The 12,573-nt window shown below is 39.7% G+C and overlaps 1 protein-coding gene across 2 annotated transcripts; it reads left to right on the top strand.

Annotated features, from left to right (window-relative positions):
* The first annotated feature begins 1,703 nt into the window (after positions 1-1,703).
* On the top strand, positions 1,704-12,502 carry sgk2a (serum/glucocorticoid regulated kinase 2a). Of its 2 annotated transcripts, XM_062426379.1 has the most exons (14): positions 1,794-1,831; positions 3,421-3,479; positions 4,001-4,068; positions 4,582-4,634; positions 4,838-4,895; positions 5,852-5,935; positions 7,918-8,049; positions 8,209-8,321; positions 8,423-8,459; positions 8,554-8,640; positions 8,841-8,936; positions 9,608-9,763; positions 10,127-10,216; positions 10,728-12,502. In XM_062426379.1, the coding sequence occupies exons 3-14, from the start codon at positions 4,054-4,056 to the stop codon at positions 10,881-10,883; spliced, it is 1,077 nt and encodes a 358-aa protein (XP_062282363.1). In that variant the 5' UTR covers positions 1,794-1,831; positions 3,421-3,479; positions 4,001-4,053; the 3' UTR covers positions 10,884-12,502. The 2 variants fall into 2 exon arrangements, with proteins under 2 accessions (XP_062282362.1, XP_062282363.1); XM_062426378.1 differs by lacking the exon at positions 3,421-3,479 and having other exon boundaries at positions 1,704-1,831; positions 10,728-12,501.
* The last annotated feature ends 71 nt before the right edge of the window (positions 12,503-12,573 follow it).

Here is a 12,573-nt window from a genome sequence, read left to right as displayed (position 1 = left end):
TGGAGTGTTTTAAGGGCTCTTGGAATCTCGAATATTACTTCTTTGTGTGTCTCTCTGGTGGGATTTGTGTGTGCGTATGTGTGTGTGTATGTGTGCGTGTCAAGATAATCTTGATTCACAAACGTTCATTCAATCCATATGACTTAATAAACATCCAAAGCTGTCTTCTTGCTCTATGTCGTATTTAAGGGATCACAAACACGCACACACACACCAGCATTTCCTGTGCAGGTGTGTGAAAGGGAGACAGATTCACTGCATGTGTGCTAGTTGCACTATTGACTATAAACTTACTTTGCTTATATCACATCCCCCTATTGACCATATTGTCGTCAACAGTCGGCTGTAGTGGTGACAACTCATTCCACACCCTTTATCCTTCCCCTGCTTATCTTCTCATTCCACTGCAGAGACCAGGGACACAAGCGTTGCTGATTATAACCTGCTGCTGCAGCAGACAGACACAGCAAAATAAAGTTGTTACTTGATTGTTTGGTGGTGAGAATTCACTCAGCAGGTTTGCAATTTTTACGTTTTATGCTCTGGAAGGAGGATGCAAAGAAGGCCCGAGACACTCCAGTGATTTGACTTTTCAAACTCTTCTAAATTAAGAGGAAAGATAATATAAAGCTGCTTGTTTAAAATCTGGATGAGAGTAGGTCCACTTGTAGTTCATTTGTAGGCCATATATGTGTTACTATCTCATTGTTCTGCATAATGTTGAGTAGCTGTGAATTATATAAATTCAATCATTATTAGCAGTTTATGAACTAATGTGACTTATGTGCCAGGTAATGTGATTGGACAAGCAGTCAGTCTGGCTTCGTCAGAAGTTTAAAAAGAAAAGTAAAAAAAGCCCATAAAAACCTCTAAAGATCAGTAATTATCATGGTCTATCTCATTTGTTCATTAACATAACAGTTTAATCATTAGTATTGTGGTTCAGTTGACTACTGAACACACAGAGGGGATGTCTTTCTTTTTCTTTCTGTTCCTTTAAAACATCAGCTACTGAATGAATTATTTACAGTGTCCAAGAAAGTGAGAATATTAGTGTATCACAGTATACAAAGTCATCTTCTGTGCACATTTACAATTTATACAGGTACGAACGTTTTACTAATTGTAATTTTCCAAAAATATACAAAAGAAAGAAAAAAAAGATATGACAGACCCTAAGCCCACCAGCTGAAGGTTAAAAAAGAACAACCTTAAGCCAAGTTTAAACTAACCTCAACTAGGACCTCAGAAATGACAACCACACACTCCATGACATAACTCTTGGGGTCCTTTTGTCCCTAATTAGACAAGCCGCCCCCAATTAGTTGATCATTAGTCTGAAATTTGTGACACACACAAACACACACAGTCGTGTTTCCACCACGTCAAAGGACATTACATTGACATGCAATCATTTCCTGGAGACTCATCCTAACTTTAACCATAACCCTAACACTAACTTTAACTTTAAACAGAGTCTTCTCACTAAAATGAATGATTTACATTAAGGGGACTTGCTTGTTTCACCATAAGGGAGATAAGTCCCCACAACATGAGGAATACCTAGCACACACACAAAAACACACACACACACACAAACAGCCTGAAACCTTGCTCCGCCTCGTATTTAAACTCAGGCACTGTTTAATCAATGATTCACTCTGTTGAAGTCGACCTTCCTGTGTGACCATCTACAATGAAATAAAAACCCTGACCTCAGATCAGCCGCAGCCAGGAGGCTCCTGCAGCTCCGACAGCTCTCTGTTTTTAGTCTCTTCGGAGTGCTGAACCCAGCAGACAGCACATTGAACTCCTCATCCTCCACATACAGGTGAGCAAACTGTGTTGTGGTTTTCCAAAGGAGACTTAAATATGTATACTTACACATGAGATATCTTAGAGTTTATAATGACTTTAGGATATTGATCTCCTGGTGATATCACTGTTATCTTAGCTAGATCTTGCTTTTTACTGTTATTCCTTATATTTTTTGCTGTGAGTGTTTATATTTGATTTGTGGTTTATCTCTTCTGGCTCTAATAATGCAATACTACAAGATTTATTGCAGGATACTCTCTCTTCTGTCAGGGTTTTGAGTTTGTGGAAGAAAGCTGGGTGAGCTTAAACTTGTCTAGTGCAGATTTCTGGAGTTAACAGTGATTTGGTGATTCAGAGTCTCCTCTCCACTCAGAGGAACAAACCTTTGTACAGAGAGCAGCTGTTTGCTCTGGGACGTTTTCCATGATTTTCACTGGCAGAAACAGTGGCTCTGCTTGCCTGTGAAAGATAATTGTTGTTTAAGAACACATCAAAATACATCATCACATTTAACCTGCTTCCTCGTGTCCTCTATGTATCCCTCTGGGCCATTATTTAGTAGTATTACTTTTTGCTGCCAGGCTTCAGATTAATTCATTTAGGAAGTGGATTTCATTTTCCATTTTACATCCTGCAGAGGAAAATCTGAGGATGATTTTACTGCCTTGTATTCAATATGTTTTCTGCTGGTGGTTCTCAGTGTAGAAGGGCTGCTGTAAACATGGATACAACATGGTAAAATGTACTATTTCAATGTATATACATTTTGTACAGCAGGATATGAGACATTAATTTGTGCACAGAACAGAAACAAGTTACAACAGCATGTGGAATAATTTACAAACATAGCAGCTAGAGAAATAAAGTGTTTAGCTTCAAAATGGATGTAAGATTATGCTTTTTTTCTCCTTTTTTTTAAACTTGGAAGTTAAAACTAGACGTGCTTAAATTAGTTCTGCCATCTGCTATTTTGATGTTAAGTTCTCCAGATTGGAGGTTTTCACTCAGTAGGCAACTCGTTTTGGGATAAAGTCTCTGGGTTTCTTTGTTTGGTACAAATGGATTAATTATGTCTCAAAATTCACCTCAGTTTTCTTTGCGTTTTGATTTTATAAAATGAAACACAGTCTGATAGAAGAATGAACCGTCAAGAGTGGAAACTCGGTTGACTTTGTGCCTATAAATGGATAAACAGGCCTGGAGCTCTGCAGGAAAAGATAAAAATTGAATAATTGGGACTTTTATTTCATTCACGTGGGGTGTGTGTTGGTGTGAGAGAGCGAGAGAGAGAGAGAGAGTGAGAGAAGGAGAAAGAGAGAAAGAGAGCGAGAGAGAGAGCGAGAGAAAGAGATAGAAAGGGAAACAGACCTAGGTTGTCCTGCATATTTTGAGATGAGATTGACACAACAATATTTAACATGTAAACCTGCTCACTGATACAGTCCCTCCTTACACACACACACACACACACACACACACACACACACACACACACACACACACATGCACGCACGCACGCACGCACGCGCGCACACACACAGACACACATACACACACACAGGATATGCACAATGTCCTTCATTGTGTTTCTGTTTATTCCAGCATCTTTCACGCAAACCAGAACTACCAGCTCTTCTGGATCCTCAGGTTGTCAGACTGAGGTCAGCAGTTGATTCGGGAACACACACACACACGCACGCACGCACGCACACACACACACACACACACACACACACACACACACACACACACACACACACACACACACACACACACACACACACACACACACAATAGAAGACAGGCAGGCCAACTTCCTCTGAGTCAAGGACCATAAAGAATGGAGAAATGAATGGATGCAGTTTGATGGTTTCAATCCTTTATTGTTCACCGCATCCTGCACAACTATTGAGCTCATGACCCCTAATATCTCTCCTCTCCTCTCCTCTCCTCTCCTCTCCTCTCCTCTCCTCTCCTCTCCTCTCCTCTCCTCTCCTCTCCTCTCCTCTCCTCTCCTCTCCTCACCTCACCTCTCCTCTCCTCTCCTCTCCTCTCCTCTCCTCTCCTCTCCTCACCTCTCCTCTCCTCTCCTCTCCTCTCCTCTCCTCTCCTCTCCTCTCCTCTCCTCTCCTCTCCTCTCCTCTCCTCTCCTCTCCTCTCCTCTCCTCTCCTCTCCTCTCAGGTCTGTCAAACACTGATGCTGGGTTCTCATTGGGAGTGGAATGGATAATAGCCATGGCGCATTGTAATGTAAGTTAAAATTAAATCTTTGTACTTATCAGGGATTTTATTTTATTTTTTTTTAACTTGATGCTTTCATTTGATTTCATTTGTGACTGAAGATCTGCCTGCACATAGCTTACAGTTTAAATTCCTGTTTGATTCCTGCCCAACATCATTTCATTTCTATAATACAGATATAGTGACTGACCTGGAATGCATTAAAAATATGAAACAAATGATCTCTAACAGTGAGATGTTTTCATCAGAAGCGCTGTGGTTGCAATATGAGGCCATGTGACTCAGATATTCATGTTTTTATCTTCAGGCCTTGATTTTTGTTGCCACTGTTCCTATGTGACCAGTCTATGGAGAATACTTCTCCCAAATAAAAATGATGGGTACATTTGTAACCAAAAATATCACCTTTACAGCCTTTTGCCCGTTTGATATCTCTCTACTTAATTGTCTTAAATTAATGAAAAGTGTAGTTTTCTATTGTTTTTTTTTGGTTGACTTGATTTGCTTTTATTTGTCTTCCAGCTTCAGTCTTCTCCTCATAATGACGTCAACCTGGGGCCTTCAGCAAACCCACAGTCAGTAGCACCAAAGATTTTTACATCCAAATGCAAATGCACCAAATGCAAATCCACCAAAAACACACTAGTGCTGTTATATAATCATTCTTAATTTTTTGATGATGACTTTTCCATCATTTCTAAATTGTCATAAATACAGTGTGTTTCAGAGATTATTGTGGAATAGATGACATGTTTAAAAGATGACTGTTGTGTTTCAGTGCCAGGCCCACTGACTTTGACTTTTTGACTGTCATTGGCAAAGGGACCTTTGGAAAGGTAACACCGAAACAATTACTTACACAATATTTATACAACAATTATATTTATTTGTTTTTTTATTGTTTCAAGTGTTTCTCAAGTGTTTCCTTGTTGTAGCTCATTCAGTTCACATATTGACCAGCAGGAAGAAGTAGGCAGTGAGAGAGGTTTTAACTAAACCAGGGTTCTCTGTGATGTGGGGCGACGTGGAGGACATTGAATTATTATTTTATGTCCTTAATGTTTATTGTGATGACCTTGTGAGACAAGAGAGAGAGAGAGAGAGAATAAGAAATGGAGAGAGAGAGAGAGAGAGAGACAGAAAGAGACAGAGAGAGACAGAGAGAGACAGAGAGAGAGAGAGACAGAGAGAGACAGAGAGAGACAGAGAGAGAGTGAGAGAGAGACAGAGACAGAGAGAGAGAGAGAGAGAGAGAGAGAGAGAGACAGAGAGAGACAGAGATAGACAGAGAGAGAGTGAGAGAGAGACAGAGACAGAGAGAGAGAGATAGAGAGAGAGAGAGAGAGAGAGAGAGAGAGAGAGACAGAGAGAGACAGAGAGAGACAGAGAGAGAGAGAGAGAGAGCTGCTGCTGACATTGCAGACAGGGTCAGAGAGAGTCTACCTGCTGACAGTCTGATCAGAATGTGCTGCCTACTTCATGAATCATTAACTGTACTCTCCACTGAGGCCTCTTAAGGTTACCTGATCATCATCCAGTGACTGGAACGGCCAAACACCAGAGGAGCGTTTCACATAAACAACACAAAAACACTTAATTTGTCGACATGTTTCTATTCTATATAATCAAATTCTTCATTCAGACCTTTTTTTCCCTTGTTTCAACACACCTCTCAGATTTCTCAGTATCATCTGTTTCCACAGTTTCGCTGTGACGTTTTGACAGCAGCGTGGCAAGATGGTGGCGCAGAATGTTTACCAAACAAACCACTAACAAACAAACCTCCATGCAGGTCCTGCTTGCCAAGCTCAAAGCTGACAACAAATTCTATGCCGTCAAAGTGCTGCAGAAGAAAGTCATTCTGAAGAAAAAGGAGGTGAGCTCAGTCGTCCCAGTGCCGCACTTTATGTCAGGCTTGTCTTTTTTTAAAACCACAGCTTCTCCTTCTCTTGCCAAATTGATCATTTCACACACATTATCATTTTCACAAAGTCTGTTATGAGCACAACCTGCACAAACTTTGATGCTTGGAAATTGTAAATAAAGAGAACTTTATATGAGCTAATACAAAACTAGAAACTGTACATTTGGTCTTACTGTAAATGGTTTAGTCCATTTCAAATAGTTACTAGGACGAGCCAGGTTAAAGTAGATCAAGGTGGAAAATATCTCAATGCGAGCCAAGAGGAAATTGTCTGTGTGTGTGTGTGTGTGTGTGTATGTGCGTTTGTGTGTGTGTGTGTGTGTGTGTGTGTGTGTGTGTGTGTGTGTGTGTGTTGTGTGTGTGTGTGCACGAGTATCATTGAGTGTTATTAGTAAACAGTGTTTGGACCCAGCGACACAATCTGAATCTTATCTAATCTACAGCTTGTTCTGTACAAAGGACAGTTTTTACAACTCCCACAAAACAAACAGGCCCACTTAAGCTTTTGACAACACGACGAGATTATCTGATAGAACACACTTGTCGTCTTTTCATTATGAGTGTTAATGTGCTTTTCAGAAAATACACCGGATGGTTTGACTGTCTCACTGCGTTGTTTTCTGTCTCAGTGCTAAATGAACACATCTCACTGTTGATTATGGTCATTATTCTTTCAATTTGTCCAGACTGAGCTCAATGATGAATAAATACATTAAATTTTCAAAAGGTTCAGTATGAGACGTGTTCTTATCACGAAGTATCACAAGTGTGGGGGGGGGGGAATGTGAAACAGCATTTAGAGTGATGTTACACACTACAAATGTAAAGAAAATAGACTTTAATGGGGTGTAAATATAAAATCTCAAGTGTGGATGTGCCCCAGTAGCCTTACTGGTCAAGATATATGCCATATAACCCCAACATCTGTTGTGTGTCATCCACCATCACTCTCTCCCCTCAATTCCTGTCATAGCTCCACTGTCCCTATAATAACTGCATAAAATGTCCTCAGAAAAATACATTTAGTGTGCAAAGATTTTGAAATTGAACTGTGTCCCACAATCTGTACCAAATACATTTGGATAAACATCATCTTTGTCCTGAAATGTGTATTTTTCTGTAGGATGAGTGTTTTTGTGGGATTCAGATTGAATGTAATCTTCACCATCTCACAGAGGTTTGCAGTTCCTCTCACACAACCCCGAGGTGATGCTGACATAAAGAGAAACAGTCACTTCTTCTCTACCCTCTGGTGCTATATTACTGTGTCCCCTCTCCCTCCTCTCAAAACTCCTCTCCCTTGTGATTCTACTCCTCCCCCTCTCATTTTCCTTTTGACTCTCCAAATCCTTGTTGGTTTGATTCCAAACTGCAGCTACCATCCTACACTTCCTTATCGCCTCTGACACATCTTCACACCCACTGCTCACTACATCTTTTTTCTGCTTTTCATCCACCTTCACCCTCAGCTTCCCCTCCTCTCTACCTTTTAGAGTGATTGAAGTTGAGAATTTACTCTCCGATTGATCCAACCCACATCTGAAATCGCTCACGTGATCCAGAATCATGTGTGCACCTCACTTTAGGCCAAAGAAACAGAAACCATAAGCTTTAACAGGGACCCTCACTGCATGACGACAAAGTAAGAAACATGACGAAGGCCACAAACCACATTATAAATATAGAAAATGCAGCATCAAAACAATGTTGTGATGGCAAAGATTCAGAAAATCTTCCATTGAAAACAAAATAAGATTTCTACTTCATCATTTCTGCTCATCGTTGTAAAAACATTTATAAGAGGCTTCTTATGTTAGAAGGTGATAAACTCTCTCATTTATGGAAAATGTGTGTTGATGTGTGAGTAGGCTATGAGCTGCACACACACTTATTTTCACTCACTTCCTTAGTTCTGTTTTCATCTTCTTTTGCAGCAAAAGAACATAATGGCGGAGAGAAACGTGCTGCTGAAGAGCCTGAAACACCCGTTTCTGGTTCGGCTCCACTACTCCTTTCAGACCCCAGAGAAGCTCTACTTTGTCCTCGACTACGTTAACGGGGGAGAGGTACATGTCGTAATAGCCATATTTCCCAAAATGTAGAACTATTCCTTTAACATAAACAAATTACTATACATGACACCTTTATCTTCCATCTAGGCAAACAGGCAAAAAGACCTTTGTGTAAATAAACTGAAACTATTTCCTTTTTATTTTTCTCTGTAGTTGTTCTTCCACCTGCAGAGAGAGAGGTGTTTCTCTGAGCCCAGAGCCAGGTTCTATGCTGCAGAGGTAGCGAGTGCTATCGGATACCTTCACTCCCTCAACATCGTTTACAGGTCAGACAGGGCCCAAAGTGAACAAATTCACTAATCACCTGTTTTTTTTTAAACGTTCTACCTTGATTTGCTTTAATCCGTTTGTTCTTGTTCTGTTGCAGAGATCTGAAGCCAGAGAATATTCTCTTAGACTCTCAGGTGAGTCAGACTCAACATGTTTGCTTTGACTCCTTTGTATCAATCGATATGGTAGAATCATATTTGTGTGACTAAAATGTGAACTTGTGTGCAGGGACACATTGTACTGACAGATTTTGGTCTGTGCAAAGAAGGTGTGGAACCAGAAGGGACCACCTCCACTTTCTGTGGGACTCCAGAAGTAAGTAAAAACTATCCATTTAAATTCATGGAGGAAAAGGGATATCAGACCTGTCATGTATCATACATCGTCCAATTTATCCATTGATTTGCAGTGGGGTTGATTTGACCGTTACAGATTTGTCCATCTCCTTAATCCAGTTTTCTTTGTTTATCTTTCTTTTTTAAACCCATTTTTTGTTTTTTTCTCTCTCTCTGAAGTACTTGGCACCAGAAGTTCTTCGTAAGGAACCATATGACAGGACAGTGGACTGGTGGTGTCTCGGAGCAGTGCTCTATGAGATGATCTACAGCCTGGTATGTGTGTGTGTGTGTGTGTGTGTGTGTGTGTGTTTGTGTGTGTGTGTGTGTGTGTGGTCTGTCATAGGCTACTTTTGGGGACACGTTTCAGACTAAAGACCAGTTAATTGGGGACGGCTTGTGTAACTGGGGACAAAAGTTGTAAGCCCAATTGTAAAAGGCAAATATTTTGGTCAATGGTTGAGGTTAGGGTTGGGGATTCTCCAGGGAATGAATGTAAGTCTATGTAATGTCCCCAAAAGTGACTATGGCCAGACTATGAAATGTCATGAGAAGTTTCACATTTAGACCTGAGGGTGTAAACCAAAATGGAAAGCGTGTTTTGAAACAATAAAACATTAGGATGTATCCTCTTAGGAGCATGAATTCACACAACCAATTTGAATGACATTTTGGCCTCTGTTTTTCAAGATATCTTGTCATGAATTTTCTTTAGTCAAAGATACATTTAGACCCATGGTGCCAACAAACAAGGTTTACAACTTTTAAACAACTATTAAATGGATTGCCATTTAATTTTATACAGACATTTATGGTCTCCAGATAATGAACCCCAATGACTTTGGTGATCATAGTCCTAATACAGGGAGACATATATTGGCATTTATATGTATGTTATGTTGCATTGTGTCATTTTAATGAGGTCTGTACCTGACCCTCCCCTTCAGCCTCCTTTCTATAGCCGTGATGTTGGAGAAATGTACGATGGGATCCTCCACAAGCCGCTACCGCTGCCTCCAGGGAAGTCTGACGCCGTTAGCTCTCTGCTGATGGGTCTTCTGCAGAAAGACCAACACAGACGCCTCGGGGCTATCGCCGACTTTGTGAGTGTGTTATGTTACAAAGTCTTTCAACTGTGGCTGTACATTAACAGATGGTTTCCCAGACAAGACATAAGCCAAGTCTGAGACAAAGGATGATTTTCAAAGGACAACTCTATTAAATGTTGCTTTGATTGAAGATTAAATTTAATCTCTGTTGGGAAACTAATCCCAAACAATATAAAATATCTTTTAAGAGATTTTGACTTTTTTTGTGAGGATCTGCATCCTGCCCCCCTGAGGGAATTTGATATAATTAATGTCCAACCTTCTATTGGAGTGCCAGTGAAATAAAATGTATGTATACAGTATACAGTATACAGTATACAGTAACACGTGTATAATATTGCTGTCTTTTATTTATAGTTAGAAATAAAGAACCACATCTTTTTCTCTCCGATCAACTGGGACGACCTTTACCACAAGAGAATCACTCCGCCTTATAACCCCAACGTGGTGAGTTGTTCAGACTGCCTACCTGTGTGTCGACTGTGACTGATCATCAAGTTATAGTTATTATTAATTATCTCTGTGAACCTGCTTCTGCACTCTGTTTACTGTCAGCTGAGTGTGCTCATCTGATGGAAAATTTCATGACATCTGTGTACCAAATTTGTCTTCTACTGTACAATCTGTTACCTTCCCTCAAGGGTTATTTTTTAATGCACAACACATTTTCCAGTGGAATCAGCAATTAAACCCTCCTTTTGTATTCTTCTCCAAATCTCAGTCACTTTACATATTTTCTTAATTCTCTCAATCCTATCTTCCTCTTTTCACTTTTGGAACTTTTGGTCAAATTGTTTTTCTTACCTCAAGTCACCCATCACTTCTTATCCCATCATAAATACTCAAAGAGTTCAAGTGTTTGACATCTGGACATGACTGGAACCATGCTTATTGTGCATCAAGCGGATTTTTATAAGCCTGTCCCTGATTTTAATTACACAATTCTTTCATTTTTCAGAGAGGCCCAGCCGACACTCAGCATATTGACCCAGAGTTCACCAGAGAAATGGTCCCTAACTCTGTGAGTCGGACCCCGGAACTCAACGCCAGCACCAGCTCCAACAACGCCTTCAATGGATTCTCCTTCGTCGCCACCGAGGACAGTTTTCTGTGAGAAAGGACATTTCTGTCGAATGTTTTAACAGGGTGAGTGATTTTAATAGAGTGAATGCACCTCTTTTGAGGGAAGATCTCATGAAACTAAGAGCACCTCATGTACCATGGCTGCCATTGCAGACCATGTTGGACTACTGCAGGGATTTCCGAATTGCTCCGCTTCAGTGCGAAGCAGAAAGAGAGAATGTTTAAAACAAAATGCCTGCAATGGAAACATCTCTGTGTAAAATAAAAAAAATGTAAAGTTCTTTGCCTGCAAGTTTTCCAATATCTGCTCCTAGAGAGGCAGTGAGGAATCTCACATTAGTATGAGCTTTCACACTGATGCAGTGCAAATAATCTATATTCCATTCATTTGCAATGGAGGGGGGGGGGGGGGGGGGGCACATGTGAAGCTGGATTTAGCCAGAGGAGGTTTTGATAGTTTTTTTTCTCACACAGATATTGTCATATTGTGTCTGTTTAACCAGACTTTGTGTTATAATCCCTTATGAAACTGTCTCACTAAAGTCTTTTGTTTTTTGTTTTCTTTAGAAAACATATCTAAATGCTTTGAAACAGGGAGTTGACATCTTTATGGCCAGAAAACCAAATGAATGAAAGAATCTGTTTAACTGTGATTCTTGATAACTGTAGTCTCATGCTTTAACACACAGAAAAACATTATACATTGTTTGGTATCTTAACATCAGTAAATATTTGTCCATCTGTGTCACCTTGGTATGATGTGTTGAAGTAAAACAGCCCATTGCTGAGAGGACTGACAGCCTCTACTAGCTTCTTTATTGTATTTAAAGTGAAGCAAGGTCGGATTTCACTGGGAAACTGTTGTATGGCTTCATAGCACAAACACTCATTCCTATACATCACTAAAGTTCCTTTCTCAGCAAAGAAAGCAAGAATTGACACTAATCTTCCAGTTTGAAAGGAGTTAGGGCTTTCAGGCTGCAGAAGATCATGATACACATGAAAGACTAACAGTAAAAATCCATATGTTCCATTATGTTTTTCTTTTTCTTCAGTAAAAACCAGAAGAAAGGTGAAAAAAAACCCCAGTTTAAAAAGGTACAATAAGTGTAAAAACAGTAAAGTACCACTATGAATGATACAGCTGGTTTGACACAAATGCTCTCAGTCCTCACAGCAGTGGTTTGTTTTTGTCCATGATACACTGATCCTTAAAGCACCTTTAAAACCTTCAATCAGCTGTTTTTTTTTTTGTTGGACTGCAGTTTGTTTTCTGTTTTGTAAAAGTCCTCAAATATGTTTTTATTGGAGATTATTTTAGCCTTTAGCTAGCAGACAATATTAATGTTGATTATTTTTATTTCGTAATACATAACAGCGAAACATGATTGATGTAACATGTAAATATGCAGTAGCAGCTTCAATGCAATATGGATATGTACTGTTCTAATGTAACGTCAGTGTAAACCATTTGGTGCCTCTCTGCCTGATGTTGTGCCTGATGTTGTGCTTGATGTTGGCAGTGATGGGTGATAACGTACATCTGATGACCATTTTATTTTTATCTCATTCAAATATACAGTATATATATACTTAAATGTTTTGTCTGTACAGCTGATATTAAAGAAGCTCCTTTCTTCCAATTTCTGAACATATTAAGTTATTATTTCTATAACTCAAGTTTTAATTTCACAGAATAATGTATCAAATGTTTTTCTACG

The sequence above is a fragment of the Scomber scombrus genome, chromosome 10 (assembly GCF_963691925.1).
Source record: "Scomber scombrus chromosome 10, fScoSco1.1, whole genome shotgun sequence".
NCBI classification, from domain to species: domain Eukaryota; kingdom Metazoa; phylum Chordata; class Actinopteri; order Scombriformes; family Scombridae; genus Scomber; species Scomber scombrus.
Note: the sequence above shows the minus strand (reverse complement) of the source record. Positions and strands in the feature narration are given on the sequence as shown.

Excerpts from the sequence above, each read along its gene's own strand:
- sgk2a (XM_062426379.1), top strand. Across the intron at positions 8,050-8,208 it reads ACTACGTTAACGGGGGAGAG|TTGTTCTTCCACCTGCAGAG; the intron begins GTACATGTCGTA and ends TTTTCTCTGTAG. Across the intron at positions 8,937-9,607 it reads ATGAGATGATCTACAGCCTG|CCTCCTTTCTATAGCCGTGA; the intron begins GTATGTGTGTGT and ends CCTCCCCTTCAG.